This window comes from Oreochromis niloticus, linkage group LG14 (genome assembly GCF_001858045.2).
Source record: "Oreochromis niloticus isolate F11D_XX linkage group LG14, O_niloticus_UMD_NMBU, whole genome shotgun sequence".
Taxonomy (NCBI): Eukaryota; Metazoa; Chordata; class Actinopteri; order Cichliformes; family Cichlidae; genus Oreochromis; species Oreochromis niloticus.
In genome coordinates this window covers 21,111,897-21,136,025 of record NC_031979.2, presented here as the reverse complement: position 1 = coordinate 21,136,025, position 24,129 = coordinate 21,111,897, and the positions used below count along the sequence as shown (strand labels likewise).

The 24,129-nt window shown below is 40.6% G+C and overlaps 3 protein-coding genes across 3 annotated transcripts in view; 2 read left to right on the top strand and 1 right to left on the bottom strand.

Moving 5' to 3' along the window:
- Positions 1 to 6,597: 6,597 nt before the first annotated feature.
- LOC102079625 (zona pellucida-like domain-containing protein 1) lies at positions 6,598 to 9,893 on the top strand. The gene is made up of 10 exons (XM_005455797.4): positions 6,598 to 6,697; positions 6,949 to 7,175; positions 7,348 to 7,538; positions 7,658 to 7,730; positions 7,813 to 7,910; positions 7,990 to 8,073; positions 8,158 to 8,326; positions 8,870 to 8,972; positions 9,071 to 9,091; positions 9,185 to 9,893. The coding sequence occupies exons 1-10, from the start codon at positions 6,607 to 6,609 to the stop codon at positions 9,277 to 9,279; spliced, it is 1,152 nt and encodes a 383-aa protein (XP_005455854.1). The 5' UTR covers positions 6,598 to 6,606; the 3' UTR covers positions 9,280 to 9,893.
- The window catches only part of zgc:162608 (uncharacterized), a 31,329-nt gene continuing 16,827 nt past the window's right edge, over positions 9,628 to 24,129 (bottom strand). Inside the window, exons 2-5 of the mRNA XM_003450856.5 lie at positions 11,231 to 11,347; positions 11,045 to 11,103; positions 10,862 to 10,955; positions 9,628 to 10,723 (exon numbers count right to left, since the gene is read on the bottom strand). Of these exons, the coding sequence (XP_003450904.1) occupies positions 9,877 to 10,723; positions 10,862 to 10,955; positions 11,045 to 11,099 (996 nt within the window). The 5' untranslated portion in view covers positions 11,100 to 11,103; positions 11,231 to 11,347 and the 3' untranslated portion in view covers positions 9,628 to 9,876. The remainder of the gene's footprint in view (positions 10,724 to 10,861; positions 10,956 to 11,044; positions 11,104 to 11,230; positions 11,348 to 24,129) is intronic.
- The window catches only part of si:dkey-103g5.4 (uncharacterized), a 38,911-nt gene continuing 29,365 nt past the window's right edge, over positions 14,584 to 24,129 (top strand). Inside the window, exons 1-13 of the mRNA XM_025898466.1 lie at positions 14,584 to 14,800; positions 14,917 to 15,140; positions 15,829 to 15,990; positions 16,361 to 16,540; positions 16,759 to 16,879; positions 17,006 to 17,098; positions 17,211 to 17,397; positions 17,488 to 17,650; positions 18,968 to 19,156; positions 19,228 to 19,402; positions 20,315 to 20,454; positions 21,218 to 21,717; positions 22,502 to 22,659. Coding sequence (XP_025754251.1) covers positions 14,674 to 14,800; positions 14,917 to 15,140; positions 15,829 to 15,990; positions 16,361 to 16,540; positions 16,759 to 16,879; positions 17,006 to 17,098; positions 17,211 to 17,397; positions 17,488 to 17,650; positions 18,968 to 19,156; positions 19,228 to 19,402; positions 20,315 to 20,454; positions 21,218 to 21,717; positions 22,502 to 22,659 — 2,419 coding nt within the window. The 5' untranslated portion in view covers positions 14,584 to 14,673. The remainder of the gene's footprint in view (positions 14,801 to 14,916; positions 15,141 to 15,828; positions 15,991 to 16,360; positions 16,541 to 16,758; positions 16,880 to 17,005; positions 17,099 to 17,210; positions 17,398 to 17,487; positions 17,651 to 18,967; positions 19,157 to 19,227; positions 19,403 to 20,314; positions 20,455 to 21,217; positions 21,718 to 22,501; positions 22,660 to 24,129) is intronic.

Below are 24,129 nucleotides of genomic sequence, written 5' to 3'. Positions count from 1 at the left end.
CTGTCTGGATCAGTCATGAATTATGCAATGAAAATAAGGCTACGTCCACACGTACCCGGGTATTTTTGAAAACGCAGATTTTTCTATGCGTTTGCACCTTTCGTCCACACGTAAACGGCGTTTTCGGTCACTGAAAACGGAGATTTCTAAAAACGCCTGCCAGGGTGGATATTTTCGAAAACTCCGTTTTTGCATTTACGTGTGGACGAGGAAAACGGAGAAAACGCAGCGTCATAGGTGTGCGCCTTTTTTGACGTCACACTGTGCGCCACGTTATTGTTTCGGTGAAATTAATTTCTACAATACTGTTACCGTTAATTGTACTCTCTGCGGTGTTTAAATGCTTACATATACACACACAGTTACTGTCCCTCCACACATACGACTCGGTTCTGCTTCTATGCCCCATCTTTATTTACTATTTCCCACCGAGGCTTCTAGACTTCTGATTGGCCAACATTTCTACACGGTTAGGAATATATCGCCACCTGCTGCTTTGGCATGTTCCTAGCAGCGTTTTCCTTCATTTCTGCGTTTACGTGTGGACGGGATTATTTTTAAAAACGAAAACGGAAAATCTCCGTTTTCAAAAATACCCGTGTACGTGTGGACGTAGCCTAAATCACATTTCAACGCCAGTTCCACCAGATATTTTTCTTTCTGGCCAAATTATTTCATCACTATTCTAAATGAATGTGAAGTCAGTGGTCCTTTCCAGGGTGGGAGTCTTTCTGTGATCAAGACGAACTGAGTGGCCTGAATTATATGCACTGGCCTTTGCAGCCATAAAACCAACTGAAGACTACGTACATGGTCACCCATCTGTTTGCTATCTTCACTTGTCAGTGTGCAATCAGATCACAAGACAAGTGCCCAATCTGCACCTGCATCAGGTGACTCCTTGCATCAAGAAGCATATCTGGACATGCGTTTTGATATTTTCTTAAGAATATTTTGATAATGCCCCCTCATTTTTGTCTTATTTTGATTTCACAAGATTTGTTAACATATGACACACAATGTACCTGCTTCCCAACACAAAATCCTGTAAGTTGCACCTCTAAAGCCCCACGTTTGGTAAATCTTTCCTTCATAACTTTTTGGATAATTGTACACAAAAAACTGCACATTTCAACCTAAGTTGCAGTAACATAATGGCACATTGCTATATACCCACTACAGTTCTCCTATTGGAAACATATACAAACACACATAAAGAAAACAGTTTATCTATGTGGGTGGATGGATGGGGAAAATGTAGGGAAAATAGAAGGACCCTCTTCTTAGGTCTTCCAGACTAATTTCCAGAGTGTATCCATCAAAGACTTGTACTTGCTTGTACTGTAATGCTGACGAGTTAAAATTCTTTTGGTGGCGATATGCTGAAAGAATCTGAGACATTTTTAAGGCATAAAGAGACTCACATAGACTCACAACACAGATGTTGGCTTCACCCTGTTGTCTTGCATGTCCTCTAATAACAGCTATCAACACATGACCTTGGAAGTGGAGTAAAAATACCATTCTGTGGAGAGCTGAGCGAGGACAGATAATCATAGGTTAGTAAGGCATGTGGTCTGCTACCTGGGATCAAGCAGTCTCGCTGGCTGTCTCTTTGTTGGTGACACAGCTGTGTCGGTCATGTGGGTATCTCTAGAGAGACTGAGCCTCTGGACTGATTTCCTCTCCTTCATTTTGGTCTTTTGCTGCCTGTGCAGTAAATTTGATTATTGGCTGGTGCAGGCAAACGTTTGTCATGTGATGAAGAGCTGTGACTGTGTGTTATAAACCCTGCCACTGTTGAGCCTCTCCTCACATCATCATTGAGTTTATTATCGGGCAACAGGCTTAAATCTTATTTCCTCGGCACAGGAATGCAACGTGGATAACTTCATGAGAGGACTCAAATGCTAGACTGTAAAGCAGACTTGTTATTCTGTAAACAAGGATTCAGGATTATTGCAGAGACACTGGCATATTCATCTTTTAAGTTTGTAAACATGAAAATAACATAGGAGGGACTATTTTCATAGCAAAGCTGCATAAAATACAACTTATAACTCTAACCCTCCTACAACACCTCGAGCTCAGGATCCACCTTAACCTGTGAATTTCACTGCTTTGCACAGCTTGTAATAAGCAAGGCAAACATAACGAATTGACTAATGTAGACTTCATTAAAAAAAAAAAAAATCGTACCTGAATTTTTCACGTATCACTTTATTGGATATTTATTAGAACTTTCTGAGTGACTCTGCTGGAGTGGAAGTTGGGTCTCTTGGTTTGAACTCTTCAGCTCTGGAAGATCACGAGTTGTAACCCAGAACCAACAACAACGAAGCATTTGAACTCTGTCTTAATTTGCCCAGCAGATGACACCAAACCACACAGAAGTAAGGTTAAGCAGCCACTCCCATTCATGGTTTAAACTGATTAAGTGTCCAGAACTCACATCAACTCAGCTTTTTTTCTTTACTTTGGATACCGAACTTAAAATAGAAAATATTATCCTTACTTACCAACTACACTCATTTTTTCCGACAACTATTTACTTTTAAGCCTGTAAACTAACACAGTCATGTTTTAATCTGTACTTATGGAAATATTTCAAAAGTAAGACCTATTTTAATATTTAAAGACACAGACTATTTTACATGCTTTTGTCTCTTAACATCTAGATTACTACAATGACTGTTTTACTTCCTAACCTACTGAATGACTGCAGACTATACAGAACTCAGGTGCCATGATTTATAGAGGGGCGATCGTGGCTCAAGAGTTGGCAGTTTGTCTTGTAATCGGAAGGTTGCCGGTTACAAGCCCCGGCTCCAACAGCCTCGGTCGTTGTGTCTTTGGGCAAGACACTTCACCCATTGCCTCCTGGTGGTGGTCAGAGGGCCCGGTGGCGCCAGTGTCCGGCAGCCTCGCCTCTGTCAGTGCGCCCCAGGGCAGCTGTGGCTACAATGTAGCTTGCCATCACCAGTGTGTGGATGTGTGTGCGAATGGGTGGATGACTGAATGTAGTGTAAAGCGGTTTGGGGTCCATAGAGACTAAGTAAAGTGCTATACAAATACAGGCCATTTACCATTTAGAGCAAAGATACGGGATCACATCAGTATGTGTTGGAATTAATTTTAAGATTGTACTGATTATTTTTGCAGCACCACTTCCTACCTTGACTAAAAACTAAAGGGGACACTGCAGTCTTTAATTTGAACGGTCTTTTTTTTTTTTTATCTCATACATTTCTTACCTGCGTTTCATTTACCTTGTAAATCAGTTTGTAATCTGAAAAGGTCCATATTTATTATTATTTATGAAAAAAGATTTATTTATGTAAATAATTATATTTTTTGTACGTTACAAAAAAGTAACACATTACAGAAAATTTACAGAAAACGTTTACATTTATTTGGTAGAACTGGATTTAATACTGCATTAAAATGTGGTTAAACTTGAGAGTCGTGGGTTTCTAGTAACAAACCATCAGCCATTCCTGAAATCACATATTTGTTGCAGAAGATTTTTTGATGTCGAACAAATGCTTTTACTTTTGTTTACTTTAGGTACTGTTTAATAATATGAATTTTCTAGTGGGATCACTGCTTTGGTAGTTTTACTCATGCTTCTTCTTGGTGCTCCGACACTTGATGTGAGTAACACAATATCTGTTACCATGAAAAGCAACTGAAACCCATTCAGGATTTGCTTTACACTGTAAGATGATTACAGCAGTATGTCATAGAAGCAATTATCTATGTATTTATTACAAGTTGTCAAAATAAATAAAAAAATGAACCCTCTCCAACTACGAAGTATTACAAATGTTATTAAACATACAGGTTTCTCAGTTTCTTGTCCAAGTGATATTCTATATTCCCACCCAGAGGGGTTATCTGTAACAGTGGGGATTTTCTCAGCTGTACATGTCTGCAGAGTACAGTACCATCTCCTCACAAGCTTCCCAGCGTATCTTCTTTCCTCCAAATCTAAATCCTTGCCCTCTCTTGTGCCCTGGTTTTATACTTTTCTAGTGTGATTATGTGTCAGTAATCATTATAGTTCTTGGTGAAAGGAGCCATCAAAGCTGCACACAAATCATTGTTGGAGCTCACTGTCATGATTATCCTGTGTGGTCTGTGAAACATACCCTGCTAAAGATGGTGACACTACAGTTAATTTCAGCCCCCTGTTCTGGGAGCAATATATGGATGCATCAGGCAAGTTCATTTCACTGTAAAATTCACATATTTTACAGTGGTAGTGCTTCTGTTAAGCTTATCAAATGAAATGGGTTTGATACCTAATCTTAATCTATATAAAGATAAACATTAAGTATTAAGATTAACTATTAAATATTAAGATTAAGCCCCACATGTCCAGTGTTTGAGACACTGGTGGCTAAAGCTGACCCATTAACCTCTGGACATGTGACCATCATGTTCTCTGTTTTCTGTATATTATTATAGGGGCTTTGCCTTCAATATAAAATGTGCTGAGGCAACTGTTGTTGTAATTTGGCGCTATATAAATAAAACTGATTTGAACTGAATCATTCTACTTGCATAATTCACTGATGACTTTGCAGTCAAGGTCATTGCAGGAAAAAAAATATAACAATACAATGACTAAGGAGTGGAAGAATGGCCTGTGAACTTTTTCTAAACAAGTGACACTGGATAGAGTGACGAATGTTTTCTTTCACCTTGGGCTCTTTAGCAGAACACTAAGCTTCTTTTCTTCTATATTACTAATGAACGATGGGTGTTCTCAGTAGAGTTGTAACAGTTGTGGCCTATAGGTATCTAGTCTATAGGCAATGCAGTTCTATCGAGATTGAAGTAAGTCTGACACGCAAGGGGAACTAACAGCAAGTTTTTAATACGCTGTTGTGGCAAGATCACCTTTCAAGCATTCATTGTGCATAATTCTCAAGAGATAAAGCCACTCTTGAAGCATGTAAATGTAGTCTTTTTGTTTTTTTTGCTTTTGGGTTTGAAATCTGATTCTTGAATTATTTGCGAGTTGATGGAGGATCTCAGTGATTAAATTTATGCATTGGCCGGGGTTCTGTTTTGTAAAATGCATTTGCTCTGCATGTGTTTCACGCATTGTTTTATTAGAAACATTAGCTGCAATATGATAATGAAAAACCTGCAGATCTTCAGTAATTTTGCCTGATTTTTGTAAGAATTTATAGTGGAAAATTAAGTAAGGGAGAAATGTGTCCGTGGCTCACTATGTCTGAAGTCAGTAGAAAAGTTTAACAACCAAATATGCACACTGCATCAAGGTTTAAACCTCACTTGCCTCATTGCAGGAAGGTGCGACAGCCGACAGCTATATCTAACTTCTGTTCTTTAATAATGATTTCTGATGGAAGAAACCCGAAACAACAGTTGTGGCTAACCTGCGGGAGCTGTGTCACACAAGTCACAGTACACAAAGATAGGGGAAAGTGTGTGTGTGTGTGTGTGTGTGTGTGTGTGTGTGTGTGTGTGTGTGTGTGTGTGTGTAGGGGTCTAAAATTAGACAAAGGGAGGGCTACAGAGTCACGCAACTGTGGTAGGTATCCTGAATACTATATAAGCCATATATCTCAAATACTGTGTCAAGCACCTGCTCAGGTATCACCAAGGTAAGACCCTCTTCTGGTTGTTGGATAGTTCTCCGCCTAAAATAAAGAATTATATATGCAGTACTGTGAAAAAGGATTGAGTCAATTGTCATTTTTTAAAAATACAGTAATGTGGAAATGGGAAATAGGTGCAATGATACATTTATTGTTAAGTAGTCTTCAAGAATAGTTCCCCAGGCGTCTTGAAGCTCAAAGCTTTTCTTTGGATGTTGGTTGCCTGTTGGTCAGCTCCATGTCAAGATGCCACTGATTTTCAGTCCAGTTCTTGTGTAAATTGGCAAACCTCATCCTTTTCTCCCTGTTTCCTTCCTTGAGAATGGTTTCTTGACAGCCACAATTCGACTGAGACCATTTCTGATGAGGCTTCAATGAACAGTAGATGAATGCACTAAAGGGCCAGATGCATCTCTCAGGTCCTATGTCAGGTCATTGCTGTATTTATCCAATTTCTTAAGGACATTATTTTCAGATTTTGTTCATGTGCATGTGCTGTAGATAGTTCTTTAGGCCTACCACTTCTTCTTTTGTCCTCCTCTGATTTTTTAAGGACTGTATACTGTGATATACCAGGCATGATACAATTTGAAATTGGCTCTCCGATAAGTTATCTGCTATTATCATAGGTCAGTGAAATTTAAAAAACAAAACAAAACAAAAAACAAGCATCAGAAAGCTAACCCTAGCCCAGAAAACTGCTCAAGACCACTTTAAAAGAAATTACAAAAGCGTCTGGCTTCTCTAAAGAAATGAAGTGTGGCTCCGGACCTTTCCACATGATTGTAGACCTTATTATAAACATTGGAATCATACTTGCATGTAAGAAAATAGGGGCATAAATTAAATGTTTGTTGCTTTGATGTGCAATTTGGCAGAAAAACAGCAACTTATTTACACATTTTTCACATATAATAATAATAATAATAACTGTTGCTACTGTTGTTTTACTCCTTTTACAGGAACTGCCATTATGGCTCGTTACCTTTGTCTCCCCCTGCTGGTGATGCTTTTGCAGCCGGTTCAGTGCCTCTATAACTGCTCTGAATATCAAAGGACCCCAGGTATGTTTTGTGTGACTTTCACCAAATAAAATATCGGTGCTATGAAGAAAACAAAAATAACGCTCTTTTTAAAACTTTTTTTGGGTCCAATTTTGTTGGACATTTATTTAGCTGTACAAGATTTAGGCTTTAAACATGGCAGCCACTAAATCATAATCATTTAACCTTTTAATTCAAAAATAAAAAAAATCACAGTATTAATATATAAAATTAAACAACTATTAGGTTTTTAAATTTTCTTTCTTTGACAGACAACTCAGACCTAATGGTTCAGTGTGGCAGCAGCATGATTACCCTGGACATCAACCTATGCACAGTTCTGTGGGCAGGCTTCAATGCCACAGAGCTAGCACTGAATGGGCAGTATAGTAATACAGCGTGCCAGGGCTCTGTGGACACCAGTGTGAACCCTCCGGTCGTCCATTTCCAGCTTCCTGTCAACCAGAGTCAGGATAACTCCTGTCGCCAGTCTCTGCAGGTTATTGGATATTGGAGAATGGAGAGATTGACAAAAAAAAAAAAAAGACACATATCTGGAAAATGGAGCGGCCAGATGTTAGCTGTTATCTGTTTAGTTATCTGACTGCTTTTTGGGAAATTGTTTGGCAGCATATATGAACTACAATCGTGTCTCTTTCTATCTTTCTTAGATTGTAGATGAAAAGCCAGACCCTACAGGTCCCTTCAGCAGCTTCTTGAGTATCCAGGCAGTTGTTGTTACAGGATACATTGACACACCTAGATCTAACCAGGGGCTGATCAGCTACTCCACAGATCTCTATTACCACTTCTCCTGCCGATATCCACTGGAATACCTTTTGAACAATACACAGATTGCAGCGTGAGGACCCTGATATACTTACTCTAGAGATATGTTAGTTATTGCACATTTATACAGTGAATCTAAAAGTTACCATATCTTTCTCTGTCTGTTTTGCGTGTTTTCAATTATTTTTCTAGCTCCTCAGTCTCTGTGGCAACCAGCAACAATAATGGGACCTTCATCGATTCACTCAAAATGAGCGTTTTTAACGTAGGTATAAGTTATCAGTCAGCTCATGAGGACACAAATCAACTGTGTTTAATGACTTGGTTTACTCTGACACTTTTTCTAGGACTCTAACTATAACTATCCGTTAGTGGTGCCTCCAACAGGACTTGAGCTGCGAACCAAGATATATGTGGAGGTCAAGGCTGATAATCTGACACAAAAGTAAGTAAATGCCTTTCGGATGCTCATAACGAACTCATCAGACTTCATTCCTGTTGATTCAGTGTTGTCTTTTTTTTAGTTTCAATTTGCTCTTGGATCGTTGTTTTGCTACACCCACCCCTTACAACATGTCGCAGAGCGTGCAGTATGACTTCTTCACTGGGTAAGAAAGCACACACAAGCACAGTGTAACTTTACATTAAGATATTTTCATGTCTCTAATAAAAAAAAAAACGCTTTCCACCAGCTGCAATATAGCTAACAGGACGACTGTGATGAGCAATGGCGTCTCCAAGGTTGCCCGGTTTAACTTTGAGGCCTTCCGCTTCGTTCAGGACCGTAACCAGGCAAAGTCCAGCATCTATGTGCACTGCATGCTGAGACTCTGTGAGCCGAGCACATGTCAACAAATTCAGGTAGTTTCAAGTAACTTGAAAAGTCAAGAATGAACGCGTTCTTTGAAACACCAGAGAAAGTCATGGTAGAGAAAAAATACCACAGCCAATATTTAATAATATATATGTAACGTTGGACCCGTTAATCATAGGCAGGACACGAACGTACTGACAGCACTACTTTATTTTCAACTGTGATTATACTGTTGTTTTCATTATACTGGGACACAGACACTCCCGCTCTGCTGTCACGTCTGCTCTCTCCCCCTCCGACTGTCACTCTGAACATATTAAGAGACATCATCACACTCACGTCCCAGCATACCAATTCAACCCCACCCCTGCGCCGCCCCGGGAGCTCACTGCGTCACCCCTCCTCTGCAGCCGACCAGAGACCACACCCACGCCACAATATAATATATATTACTTAATGGTTTTATAGAACTTGGCAGGAAAGAGATGTTATTTCCACCAGCAACACTTTGTGGTTCACAGCTGGCCCACTAAATCCCTGGGGCTGTATGCTTATCCCTATGTGTTTAATATTGTGTTAAATATTTTCAGAATTGTGCTAATAACAGAAGAAAAAGGTCTTTGGTTCCTTTTGGTAAAGAAAGCAGTGAATCAACTACCATTTCAGTCGGACCTCTCTACACGGCTAAAGAAGGTTTGAAACATATTTGTATTCTTTTCTTGCGATTTTCCAAGAATACTTAAGTTATAAAGTTTCTCACTTTCCATTTTTCTTTTCTTACTTTATTAAAGACTCTTCCAATGCAGAAGACAGTGAGTATACTTTAGTTAGACTCATAAATACATCTTAATATTGTTTCATAATTCTGAAAGCAAAGTTAATTCATCTGTTCTTGTGTGCATCAGGTAATACCGTGACCTCAGGCAGCGATGGCCATAACATGACAGGCCTGATTGTGCACCTGCTGTCCTGCTGGGTCTTGGTGGCTGGTTTGTTCTGAAGCTGTTTGATTGCACTGGACTGACAGATCAACCAGCCTATTCTCTTTGCATTGTCAATGCTGAAGCTGCATAGTTCTGTAGAGTGTGAGGTAAAATCTGATAATGTTGTAGTTTTCATCCTATCAAATATAATTTTGTATCCATACTTAGATGTCAGTTGTGAAGGGAAAGTCAAACTTGAACTGTAAAACTTGAACTACTTATGGCAGTAGAAATAAATTTTGATGATACTTGTCTACAAGATTTTTTTTCTGTAAGATGTCTTCTATAGAATCTCAACTGCTTATAAGCAAATGAAATATATGCTTTAAATAAATACAAACAAACAAACAAACTCAGAGACTCTGTGACTGACATGCAATAATTAATTGACAGAAAGAACGGGTCATTTGTACAGTGTCATGAATAACTTCACTCCCAAAAGACAGCGATATATATACATATATATACATATTGACAATTCCTCACTCGGTCACATACAGAATGAAACAAATGCATCAAATTCACACGTTCAGACATATTTACAACATACTCACTGTGCTGCTACAATGGCAACAAACAAACAAATAAATGAAAAAGAATAAAGATTTCTGTTGTCACTGCATTGACTGCATAATCTCCTGGATCAGAGCTGAGAGCTTAACTGAGAAGTCCTCCCGCAAAGAGCCACTTTGGAGTGTAAATGAAGAAGACGTCGCGCTGGAGGCTCTTGGGACCACGAGCTCCTTTTCCAGCCCTGTAAACAGCCTTTCCATTCGGGCTTGAAGCACTTGGACCTGCATGGATGCATTTTGGCAGAACTGCTCTATGCTACCTCTCACTTCTGCAGTATGAGGTTGTGCAGATTGTAGCACTGCAGAAAGCTGTACTTTCAGGGCCTCCACCCTGCTCTGTGCCTCCTCTTTAAGTGAACTCACTTTCTGTCCCAACTTGGAGCTCATTTCCAGCCATACATTTGATGCGCTTGGCTCTTCTTCTTGATCGCTAGTCTGTTTTAGTTGTTCAATCACTCCACTTGCTTTGGTATAAAAGTCACTGATGGTGTTAGCAAACTTAAAACTGCTGTGCTCCAGGGATTGGCTCATTAACTCGAAGGCTTCCTGATACAGAGATGGACTGGCCTCCTCCTGAGCCTCAGCTGTGTCTAAAGCCTGTAGATAGAGACTCAGCTGGCTGCACAGATCTTGGCTGTTGCTACTAAGAGAGCCTTGGAGCTGCTGAGTCAGGGGAGTTAAGCGTTCCCTCATGCTGGCCAGACGGGAACTGAGATGCGCCGAAGACGGGGACAGCCTCTCTCGCAGCTCCAGCAGCTCTTGACGCAGACGGATGCGCAGGCGCTCCGACTCCATGGCGAGCTTGCGCTGCATTTCCTCTGCCACAGGGTTGTCATCATGTTCCTGGTTGTAAAGTGCACTGCTGTCTATGCTGCTCTTGTAAACCTTTCTGCAGAAATCAAGAAAGAAGAACTGAATTATAACGTGTGAAGACAGGTTATATGCTACAAAATAGTAGTGAGCAAGTATTTATATTTGCATATGTATTTAGACACTGAAGATATGGTCGTTCATGAAGACAACTCACTCCAAATCTTTTGTGAGGTCTGCCTTGTCATGAGCTTGGTTGGTCTTTCCATCAGACCAAGTTGGCTCTCTGCTGTCACTGTGTAGTGGGTATCCTATAGTTTAAAAAAAAGCATAAATCTACATAAATAAAGAATCACACGGCAAAATGAAGAAAAAGGAGGAAAGGAGAAGATAAACATACCTGAAGTTGTCAGGAAGGACACGGCAAAGATTACAACTTTTAAATACATGTTCATCTTTCTGTAGAAGGACAGATGATAGAAAAATATTGAATTTTACCCTCAAAACATATAACTATAAGAACTTTTCAATATATTCCTCTCCCAGTACAAAAATAAGCACATTATGCATTTAAGTATGTCTTTACCTGAGTATCAGGGGTGTGTGGACTGACTGCTCATCTCATCTGACTTATAAAGTCCTTGTTATCAGAGCAGCTGCCCCAACTCTGCTTATGTCAACAGTCAACATGTGGAGGGTCACACTGATGATAGAACAACATACATACACACACACACACACACACATACACATACACACACACACACACAAGGTGATGTCATGCCTATAACTGTTTAGCTGTTATAAAACGTACCCAGATTTTTTGCCGCATTATTGAAATGAAATTAGGATTGAAGGATTGGAGAGGATTAAAGAATTTAAAAAATAACAATAAAAATGTTTCCAGGAAAGCTCAACAACACCTTTGGAATCTTGAGTGAAAAAAAGCCTAAAGTAAGTTAGAAACAGACCCTGCACAGAAGAAGTGGCCTACACGTCTGCAAATGCTTGAAAGTGTATTACACTTGTAACCCTAATAGCCAGCAAACTAGTGAAAAGAAAAAATAAAGAGTCTGATTGTACTGAACAAATTGCATCCCACACTGTATTGAAATGAGTGTCTGAGGCCAGAAGCTACTGTGGTATCTAATCAAATGAGAACAAGAATGAATACTATAGTTGGATTTATAGCAGAAAAATGGAAGTAAGATGTGTATGCTATAGGTTGTGGCTACCTTGTGATTCAGAAGCCATTATTTCAAGTAACAAAGGTGTAACCTGGCCTATTTATGGCAGCGTTTTGTACCTTTGCCCCTTCTACACTGTCACGGGAGATAACTGATAACATTTGGAGCACCTAAAAGCAGCTTTCAAGATTATACTTAAAGAAGTCTGATGTCCATTTTATGAATTACATGAACACCTTTTCACCCAAGCTAGCTAGCTAGTGCTAGTTTCAACCTGTACCTTAGCGTTTGCATGCAAAGTTTAGACAGGATCTCTTGTTTCAGTCCATCTACCCCTTTTGTAAAAATATTTTCACTCCTGGCTACAACCCCCAGCAAGAAAAGGGTAATTATCAAAATGCAAAAACAAAGCCTACAAACCCAGTGGGTAAGTTTACACTGGACAAGAGGCAGCTAGCTCAATGTTCACATTATAATGAACTAGTTCAGATTGCATGTCTACATGTTGTTTAATGAAAGGACAGCACAGTGGTGTGCTGGAGTTTGAGTCTGAGAAGCCACTGACCGCCTAGCGCTGTTTGGCACATTCTCCTTGTGCTTGCAAGAATCTGCTCTTTGCTTAGTACCTCTTTCATTCTTTTGTTCTAAAAGGCCTTAAAGTGTCTTTGTCCTCACCTCCATGCTAAAAAGCAAAAAGAGGAAGAAAGCTGGGTAATCTGTGCAAGAGGTAAATGTCAGTCTATAGTTCATGGAAAGGTCTCATTCCTCCCAAATGTGGACATTTTACCTTGAATTCTTGCAGTCAGTGCTATGGCGCATAGACTGAATAACAAAAGGGGTTTGGATTTATTAGGGTGACCCAAAACAAGTTTAACAAGTTCATTCGCAGACACATGTGAACTTCGCCCTGATTTCTGTCTTTTTACGTCAAAGGCCCATTTTACAAGAACCCAGACTACGTGAATATTTGCACTGAGTAACTTGTTTGACTTGCAGTCAAGGTTATGGCTTTTTATGCATCATTCTCGATGAAAAGTTGTTTGTTGTGTGTTTTGTAGTCTTTAAATTGTGTAAGAGTTCAACGAAATGCGTTTTGGACCAGCTCACCAAGCTTTGGTTTATCATGGATAGCTTTGGATGCTTGACAGAGAAGAGTTTACTCATCAGTGTTTGTGCTGCTAGTAAGAACCGAAAAAAACAACTCATGTAAACAGCGCTGAGGTCCTTTTAAATTTTGGAGTTGCTTTTGCTTTTTATATTTTTATGCTTCTGGTAATAAAATCGGTGATATTATTTAGCAGTTCTTTGTTGGCTATGTTTACAGTTTTTTGGTTCTTTTTTAAACATTTGTAAGTGAAATGTGCAGGCTTTTTCCACCAGTGACACGCGTATGTGGGTGAAAGTTGAATGCTGCTCAGTTAGATAAATTGCGAGTAGTCATCGGAAGATCATAGTTCATGGCTACCCTAGTGGAATATCTAGGTTATTCATATTATCTAAAGTCCAATATCTATTTCACTACAAAAACAGCACAGAGTGAGAAAGACTTTGATTACTGTACACAAAAACAGACCTGCTGACTCCTCTTTGCACTGAAGAGTTTGAGCATATGTGACTCTTGTCACACGTATATGGTGAGCTGAGGGCACATGCATGTATAACCAAGAGTTTATATTTCTAGAAAATCATGATGTTGTTCAACATTACATAAAACTGCATGGAAATAACTCGTCAGATCATTACACTTTATATAACAACAACCTGGATTACTGGTGATCAATGGGCAATTTAATCAGTTCACAGATAAAAGTGGCATTTATTGATGCAAATGATCTGTCACTTTTGAGCCACACAGACCTTGACCTCAGTTTCATTCCACTTTCAGCTAATTTGCAGCAGCTATCAAAAAGTAAACACAAACGGACAACGCAGCATTCGACAGGTTTGTGAGACTGGTTCATCGGCAGGTGAAGCTAAAGCTTGCACAATGACAGACTCTTGATCTGATCAGTTATCCATACCATACTTGTCATACTATGTGAATTTAAAAGTTACCTCTGTGAATGGGAAATGTATTTGATTACAAGCTAAAAAGATTCCGGAAATAACAGGATTCCGGATTCTCTGTTCCTTTTATCAGTGCTGGTGTGTTTTTCTGACAGTCTCACATCACAAAACAATGACGTGAAACTCAGAGCAATGGAGCTTTTGTACACCCCAGTTTCTTGGAAGCCTTTATTCTTCTGTGTTTTCACGCTGTGTTTAAACTCAGAGATAATGAAGCTGCGATGACCCTGAAAACTCATGTAGACTTAGATTTTTTCAGGAATCAATAAAGAAATCAATAAAGAATTTGACCTGTAAGCAGAATCTGCAGTGGCATTTCTATACAAAAATCTTATTGATATGCTCTCTTAGACGAGACGCACCTCGTTCTCAGTAGACTCCTCTAAAGCAAAGCTGCGTTGTTGTGCATCAGGAGCCAAATCATTAATCAGTATCATGGTAGCATTGAGAAGAACAAAAGCAGTAATGTGATCAGGCAGCATCAGTCTGTTTTTCCTTGCTGCTTTTCACCAGTGACCAGTCACTCCACTCTTACTGTCACCTTACCTTACTGGCCTTATAAATTTTTCAGCAAGCCATTGAAAGTTATGCAGATTAACTAGCACACTACTTACCTTGCATCTCTGTGGCTTTGCAGCATCTCTAGACATACTTTCCAGTCTATGATGAAAACAAGGATCGCAGATTAAACTATTCATTTTTCCCCTCCACAGTCTGGAATAGAGTTGGGATTGCTGTTCATCTGTTTTTTACTTCAGTGGTGGACATATTAACAATGCAGCAAACATGCAAATGCATGGGGTTAGCTTCTCTGCGGTGGCTGTTTGCTTCTGTGCTGCTAACTGTGGCTCGTGGAAACAACTTCAGTGGACATAACCTAGAGAGACCACGCTGTCAGCCAGGTAGGCTGTTTTGAGTGCATAATAAAGTGGCATTATTCTGGAAAACATCTGGAAAAATGGATGATAAAAGATTTTTATAGTATGTGTGTGTGACACAATATTATTGTTTCTATTAGGTTTCTACTGCCCACTGGGGAGCCCCACTCCAGTCCCATGTCCTAAAGGAACATATGGTCCACATGCTGGAGCTGTGTCCATGGACAGCTGTCTGAAGTGTCCTGCCCATCACTACTGCCCTAGACCAGGCTTGTATTCCCCCCTTCCCTGTGGTCCAGTGGCTCAGCAGCCGGTGCCTGGCCAGGAAACCTGCAACTGCCCAGAAGAGGGACAGTGTTTTCAGGTGTTGTTCACTAGTTTGTTTTGTTGAAGTGTTTTTCACATGATTGAAGGATCCACCCGGTTATTTGTGCAGATTGTGGGTTAAGAGTATCTATGTGTTCTTCCCATTGCTTTCATTTGACTTCATCTGACACATCACAGCTTTTGACAGCGCTAGTCACCCACTTCCTTTATTGTCTTGTGAGTTCATCTATTATAAATGAAACCCAAGGAAGAGCTCAAATTTCTCAAGCCTGTATTTTTTTGTGTTAGGAAAGCCCTGTTCCAGTGTGAACACTTTTATAGTCGGCAGAGTATCTTCCTCACTTTCCCTCTGAAGCATTCGACAGAACAATCTGTAGCTTCAAGCTGAATAGCTTCAGATCAAGTTCCCTCACTTCAGGGTCAAATTTCCTAGCCTGCTGCAGTGCGCGCAGGTGTTGAGATATTCTTTCATCAGCTCAGACTAACAGATATGAGATTTGTCTTGCTGTCATATTGGTGTTTGTGTATACAGTTGTATAAAAAAGGAAGGACAGGAAAATCAATGTTCAGACTGAGCAATAATAATACTCTGATATGTAGTAAGGTTCAATGTGCAGTGTGTCTGTTTGTGTCAATGAATGAAGGAATGAATGAATGAGCACTTTGGAATATTAGGTAACAAACTGACCACAACATGAACTGCTATCTCCCTGAGTTTTCCACAGGCCAGTGATGGACGTTGCCACTGCACCATCGGCTATCAAACCACCGGAAACGGAGACATATGTGTGCAACAACAGTACGATGTCTGCAGAGACGGAAAAACTCGTACACAGTATGGAGACTGCCTGGACAGACACCAGTGGTCATTTCACTGTAGTCAGCAGGTTATGCATTGTGCAATCATGTCATACTCAGATGTATACAGTCAAAGTAGGGCAAAGGTATCCCCCACAAAATGACATTAGACAGGAAACTCGTGCTCAAGATATGTGAAACAAGCTCAGTTTTAAACTGCAGTCTGTTTACAGAACACACTGACTAAACATATTAAGCAAGGCTAATGAGTACAACCCAGATGTCTTTGCCCTCTCTTACATGAACCTGACAATAGTTTACCTAGCACAGACTCATATTAAGTCCACTTAGCATTTAACCATTAACTACTGCATGAAACTCTAACTTCATTAGCAATGCTTTCACTGTTCTTTCTGTTTAGAAATGTGAGCTGATTCTTGCTCTGCCTTTTTCCTGCAGGTGTGCCATACTGCAGAGGACTACCGGGGTTTTGATGGGGAGCTGGGCCTGTGTATTTGTAGAGAGCCTCCTGGCAGAGCTGTATGTGGAGGCCTTTGCAGGAGCAGGCCAGCTACTGAACTGAAGCTCCAGTGCGAGACCAATGGGGAAATGGGACTGCTGTGGAGCTATGACAATCAGGTGAAGAAAGGAAATTGCAGGTTCATGCACCGAAGCACAAAAACTGTGTGATGACTATATAATGTAACATTTACACTGAAACTATCATATGATGGCCAGTTTTTAGGTACAATATGCACGCATCTATGCAAAAACCTCTTTATTTCTCCAAAAGAGAAAGCTGCAGACAGTGCTGCAGTGACCTATTAATGGCAAACACTCTTATTGTGTGTGTTCAGGTGTCGAGCGTCTCAGGCAGTGTGCTAGAGACAATTTTTAAACAGTGGGACTCCCACGGGAACCTGCAGTGCAGCAGCCAGATCCAGTCATCACGTCCTGTCTACATTGTTCAAACAACAGGTGGAGACGCAGCCGCACACAATGCCTTTTATGTCCTGCACTTTATCGCTTTGTGACTCCCCCTCTCTTTCTCTCTCTAATACCTCCCTCCCCCCATCTATCTGTCTTCTTCCTGTCTGATTGCAGATGCAGGCTTCCTTGGCCTCCTCAGCGGCCTCCCAAAGGAACTTGAGCAACTGTTTCCTGACACCGCTCAGCAGGATTCTCAGAGCTCAGCTGGTGTGCCATAATAAAACAATCTTTTCTCATCATGAAAACACAAATGAATGCATGACCAATTTTACCCAAGTAATTGCTGCAATAATGAGGGCACCGCATTGTGGATTTTCAGGGAAACATTATGTCAGTATTAGAAACATCAGTCATGGAGACAGAGAAATGGAGAGGGGAGATAAGGCTGATATTAATGGAAAAGGAAGAAGGTCAATAAGTGGAGTTTTGAACCCGACAGCATGTCTCCATCTGGGTGATGTAATACTCTTCACTGTCAGCCCACGTCACTATCCCCAGTATGACATGTAAGCCGGATACTTGTTTTCATGCCCATTTTCTCCTGCCATTTCTCTGTTTGTACATGTTCTCCCAACTCTCTCATTTATGTCTTTCAGTGACAACTTGTACAACACAAACACTGACTTTGACTGGGGTGCATTCAGACAGTTAAAAGAAGAGCTGACATTGTCATGGACTCCTCCTAGCTGCTTTACTGTGGTCTTTAGCCAGCCGGGAGTATATGTCTTTACACCGAGCAGCCATCAGCACAAACATTTGGTAACAAACTTTACAAAAATACACAGTTATGCTCAGAAGTTTACGGACTCATCATAGTCATGGTTATTTGGGGGATTTTTAATGATTTCTTTGTACTGATTGTGAAGAGTGGGACTACCTCTAAGGTCTTCAACCTCACCTCAGATCAGCAGCTAGATGGTTGAAACTTGGACAGAGTCGAGTGCTCCAACAGGATAATGACCCCAAACACACATCAGAACTGGGTTTGATATGGATAAGGCAGGCTAACATTAAGCTTCTGCAATGAGCTTCCCAAAGCCCCAACCTCAACTCTATTGAACATTTATGGAATATACTTAAAAGCTTGTTCCTGACAGGAAACCAACCAATCTAAATGAACTATTCTGCCAAGAAGAGAGGTCAAATATCCAGAAGGAAAATGCCATACGCTTGCTGTTGGCTACCAAAAGCTTCAGGTGCAATTTACTAAGGGACAATGAACCAAATAGTAGTGTGGGTGTATGTACATATTTGAAGTCTTATGTATGCTTTTGATGCTGTGTGGATTAGAGACAACCCAAAAGAAATTCAAGCTTGTGCACCAAATTCTTCGTTTTTAAAGTCATTAAACATGTATGCTGTACAATCATTTCACCCAGGAAAAGAACAGTTCAAAGAAATCATTAAAAGCCCAAATTGCCACGACATTTATGCACATGATGAGCGGATGTTAGCTTCTGACCACAGCTGTATTCTTTAAGCATACCCCGTGAAGCTCGCGCTATAAACAGCTACACCTTGTTAGTAAATAGCTAGTACGTAATCCACATGTTTGTTCCATCAAACAAGGAAATTTAAAGCTTCTTCTTCTTTTGGCTGCTCCACTTTCTCCATCCCTTACATCCTCTTCCGTCACATCAACCCTCTGCACGTCCATGTCCATGTTGTCCTTGTTTCTAAGATGCTGAACTTAAGCTTTCCCTGTGATGTACTCATTTACAATCCTCTCCCTTCTAGTCAATCCCAACAAAAATCTGAGCAGCTTTGCCACCTCCAGCCTGGCCTCCTGTTTCTTTGCCACTGACGCTGTCTCCAAAATGTCTCACTACCATCTTGTAAACTCTCCGTGTCATTCTTGCTGCTGTCCTTCTGTCATAAATCCACCCTACTTGGACTCTTGTCTTTACCTCTCTTATACAATGAAAAACAAATCCCAATCAGTGAAGCCAAACACAATAACTTCCTTGATGTAGCAACAAGTAAATAGTAAATGTACAGTAAATGTAAATTTAGACAAATTCTCTCTCTCTTTCTGCTATGCCACGATACTCTAACTACTTATTTTTCATTATTCAGTATGTACGAGTGATGCCTGCAGGTGGCCAGTGCTATGAGCCTGGCTCCTTCTTCCCTACCATCCCACGTCATGTGACCAGGTTGGGAATCAGTAGGAGACGCAACCTGTTGCTCCGGCCAGACTGGCTGGTGACCGTAGGAATACTGTTTGGAGCTGTGGTCGTCCTCTGTTTATGTGTGACAATGCTGGTTAGTCTACATACACAAGTATATATGAAATATATAAGTATCACTCTAATTGATGAGTCTGTACTACGTAGATCCTGTTTCGTGAATATGGATGGCCGGAGAAGGAGCCAATCAAAGCACGGTACCGCTCGCTGCAGCTGGCCTACCAAATGGATGACTACTCGTCAAAAGGTTCAAGGGTGATCTCACAGAGAAAGACTCATCGAAACCAACAATCCAGAATGACTCAAGGCTCCATTCAGCCAGGTGGAACATTGTAGATGTAAACACTTTGACACTTTACTCATTCGTGGAAACCCTAAAGCCCAATACATTACATAAATAACATGGTTTTTCTAATGCACCTGCAGAGTGTACACATATGGCACTTGAATGAACATGAAAGGACACACTGACACGTTGTAACATCTTATGTAGCACCGGCAATGACCCTAAGGTGAAGTTTCCAACCAATCACTGCTGAAAAAAAACCTCTTTACATTCCTGATTTCTCATTGATAGTAAAATAAAAACAGCCCACATCCAATCCAATCTATTTATAGAGCCCTTTTAAAAAACACAGTTTTGACAAAGTGCTATACAAAGCACCAAAATACCCCCCAAAATACACCCCAAATCAATGTGACAATACAACAAAAACTAGAATAATAATATGAACAAATAGCAGGTAAAGGCTTATTCTGAAATAAAAGCTAAGGAATAAAAATAAATTGTAAAATGTGTTTTAAAAAACCAGACAAATAGGGGTAGCAACCTAACATGGGCAGCGAGATCATTCCACAATTTTGGGGCAATAACTGAAAAAGCTTTGGGAACTGCCAGGAACAGCTTGTCCATGGACATCAGTGATCAAGACCTTATTACTTCATTTAAAATGAATTCTTCAGCCACAAAATGTTACATTTTCATATTCAAATATCTGTTAAAAGGGAGAAATAAGTACCTGCTACACGCTTGTAAAATGTGAAATGTTTAGCAAAGCTTCTGTGTGTCTGTAAATGAACAGTAGAGAGGATGTTGCAAAACATGCTTACGTGTTTCAAAAGATCATATAATGCTATAACCCATCAAAGTTCACCTTGAGATAAGTTATGGAATAGGGATGAGTTTTTTATATTGTTGTGATCCTTTTCTTTGTGACGGTGTGTTTTTTTACAGCCTCCACAGATGCCTCGGAGGAGTTCTGGGATTATGAACACCAGGTGGATCTGGAGGCATTCAACAGCAACACCTTTTACAGCCTCCTGCTCAAGCAGAGCCTGTCTGTCACTACACGACTGGGACAGCTCACCACTGAGGTCTGCAGCTGTTAGCTTAAATGCCAATCAATCACAAAGCATGTCAAATGATAAACGCTTACTCTCTTGTCTCACTCACACACACACTCATGCTTATTCTCTCAAGAAACACATCAGACAAAAGAGTATTCTCTTTTGCACTCTTAAATTAAAAACTGCATATTGAATATGCCTATATTATTGGTTTATGAATAGGCAATAAATAATTTAGCCCTCAGGTGTCTTTTTTTCTTTTTTAAAATAAAGCTTCTTTGCAGGGAAGAATACAAATGTCTGATTCAGTCTGATTGGAAAACCTGACAGCTACCGAGTACAAACTTTAAGTAATGCCCCATTGAACAGGACATTTTGTGGAGAATTCACAGCATACATGTGCCATGCTACATCCTGCACGCTTTGGGAACCATCTCTTGCCAAAACAGAATATTTGCTGTAATGAACATTTGGAAGAGAGAATCTTATTTTTGTGTTGTAAATTTGAGAAAGAGCAACTTCAGGGAATGTTTGGAAAACATTTCTCCCAACACTGCGCAGAGTTAATTTATTAAAACAACAAAAAATTTGGTTACAGCCCTCAGGACAGCTCAGGTGTTAAAGATGTAAGTGGAGATGGAACATTTTGCACTGATGCACTTCTTGCAGCTTGCATTTCTCACTAGTGCTATTTAAATGTGTGGTTGTTGCTTTGGGCTGTAGTTAGATTATCTGGTTATGACAAACACTTAATGTTTTCTTTTTGTCTCCAAAATATGTGTTCATCTAGGTAAAAGAGCTATACCAAGGAGTGCTTGGGAAACTGCAAATACTCCATCCGCGTATGATGGCTGAGGAAAAGCTGGGGGGAGGTTATGAGATGTTGAGGAGGGAGATTGAACGAGAGGTGGTGCGACGAAAATCTTTGGCCTCACAGCTGAGGACACTACTTGACAGTCAGCTGAAGGTTTACATTTTATTAAGCTGCATATACATGTCAAATTATATTCAGATTTTTAATAAAAGGTTTAATAGCAAGTGTAGCATCAGTCTGAGTAAAGTATATTTATATAGCATCATTCAACAAGTATATGCTTTCACATGTAAAATTATTGCATTAGCAAGGTATACAGCATCAAGTATGACTGGTTTTCTTCAGGTTCTGAGGCGAGAGCAGCAGGCCCAGTGGAGGATCCACAGTGTGTTCACATCTCAGCTCAGAGAGTGCACCAGACTACTGTCTAAGCTTCATAGTAACAACCAGACTTCCACTGAACTCTTCCAACAAATGTAAAGCTTTCATTTGTTCAGTTATTCAAGTACAGCCATGTGAAAAAGAAAGAGCCAGGTGTGTTTACTCAGTACCCCAACAGTGGAGATCCCAACAAATTCACCCCAGGGTGTGACCAAAAACCCAGGAGCCACATATCAGACTCTACAGGCCTCAGTTGGCATGTTAAATGTTAAAGTTTATGACAGCACAATTAAAAAAAAAGACGGGCTCTATAAGACTGACTGACTGTCCTTTGGACAGATGAGTCCAAAGTAGTGATGTTTGGACATAATGCTCAACCAAACACAGCATATCAGCACAATCATCTCATACTAACTGTCAAGCACAGTGGCAGAGGGGTGATAATTGGGCTTGTTTTGCACCAACAGGACCTAGGCAACTTGCAGTCTTTGAGTAGACTCTAGATGGTAACATAGATGGCTAAAATTGGGTAACATAACAGGACAATAATTTTCAGTGCAGCAGCAAAGGTACAAGAAATTTGATGAAAAAGAAAAGAAGGCGGTGCAGTTGGCAAATCAAAGTTCTTAGTGAAATACAATGGTGGGACCTTACAAGAGCTGTCCATAAATGAATACTCAATTATTAATAATCAGTTTATTCAAGTTAATGTGGCTAAAAAGTGATTCTGCAAGCTTTTGAATCATGGGATGTATGTCGTTTTTCACATGCATAGAGTCCTGTGAAAACTTTCTTCTCCACATGACTGTAGTAATGAGGAACCTTAGAGTTTAAGAGTTTAAATTCCCTTGAATATTCAATTTGCTCTCCCATCTTCAGTTTGATCCAGAGGTTAACATCACTGGTTGATGAGATGGGAGAGCTACTGTCAGCAGAGTGCCACCGTCAGGGGTCTTGGGGCTTGTTGGGCGAAGGTATAGGAGCCAAACTGCTGTGCCCTGATACTGGAACTGTCCTTACCAAAGACGACATCTTTGGTGAGTCAAAACTCTTTCATTTGATTATCTGTGCCTATGTTTCTTAAAGAAACGACACCATCTGCTGCTTATTAGGTGCACTGCAACATGCAGACAGACTGGCTGAGAAAAGCTGGGTCAGAATACATTATTAATTTGCTAAATGTTAGATGATGTATCCAATAAAATATATACTGTATGTCTCCAAAAGTTGAATCTGTTCATCTGGACGTAGCGTTTTGTGGGAGAAACGTTTCGTCACTCATCCAAGTGACTTCTTCAGTCTCAGCTGACTGCAGGTTTCCCCAAACCTTATAAACAGTACATTTGCATAATGACTGAAACCAGCCCACTGAAGGAACAATGGGCTGTGAGGTCAGTTCCTTAATCATAATTATGCAAATTCCCATGACCATTGATCAACAATCACTGATCAAAACCCACTGATCAAAGAACACTGATCAATGGCCATGAGTACCATTCACAGAGAGTTGGGGAATGGCTGCAATCACAGCGTTGTAAGATGGCGAAAGATGTACCCTTAGGCCCCCTCCTCGATTCAGAGATGGTCTTTCCCTCTTCACGTAAATGGCCTCCTTGACTCCGCGCTCAAACCAGCGTTCTTCCCTGTCCAGGATGTGTACATCCTCATCATTGAAAGAATGTCCACTGGCCTGTAGGTGTAAATAGACTGCAGAGTCCTGGCCTGATGAGGTAGCTCTTCTGTGTTGTGCCATCCGCTTCGCTAGAGGTTGTTTGGTTTCCCCGATGTATAAATCCTGGCAATCCTCCTGGCACTTAACAGCATACACTATGTTACTCTGTTTGTGTCGGGGGACCCGATCCTTGGGGTGGACCAGTTTTTGGCGCAGCGTATTTTGGGGTTTAAAAGCCACAGAGACCCGGTGTTTAGAAAAAATGCGTCTCAACTGTTCTGATACTCCTGACACATATGGGATCACTACAGGTTTTCGCCTGGGCAGCGGTTGTCCTTCTCTCCTGGATCGGCTGGAGCTTTCTTTAGGTGCCTTCCCAGCTTTGACAAAAGTCCAGCTGGGATAACCACATTTACTCAGGGCCTTCTTGATGTGCTGTTCTTCTGCCTCCCTGGCCGCTGTGTCAGTGGGGATGGTGTTCGCTCTGTGTTGTAGCGTCCTGATGACACCCAGTTTGTGCTCCAGTGGATGATGAGAGTCAAACCTTAGATACTGATCCGTATGCGTAGGTTTACGGTACACGTCAGCCTTTAGATGTCCCCCATTACTGATGGAAATCTCACAGTCTAAGAAGGCTAACCTGCCACTTTTCATATCCTCCCTGGTGAATTTGATGTGTTGGTCCACCGAGTTAATGTGATCCGTGAAATGTAGTACGTCCTGAGATTTGATTTTCACCCAGGTGTCATCCACATATCTGAACCAATGGCTTGGTGGTGTTCCAGGGTAGGATAGCAACGCCCTCTTTTCCACTTCTTCCATGTACAAATTGGCC

Excerpts from the sequence above, each read along its gene's own strand:
- LOC102079625 (XM_005455797.4), top strand. The coding sequence starts at position 6,607 with ATGGCTCGTTACCTTTGTCTCCCCCTGCTGGTGATGCTTTTGCAGCCG. Across the intron at positions 7,731-7,812 it reads TCAAAATGAGCGTTTTTAAC|GACTCTAACTATAACTATCC; the intron begins GTAGGTATAAGT and ends CACTTTTTCTAG. Across the intron at positions 9,092-9,184 it reads CTCTTCCAATGCAGAAGACA|GTAATACCGTGACCTCAGGC; the intron begins GTGAGTATACTT and ends TGTGTGCATCAG.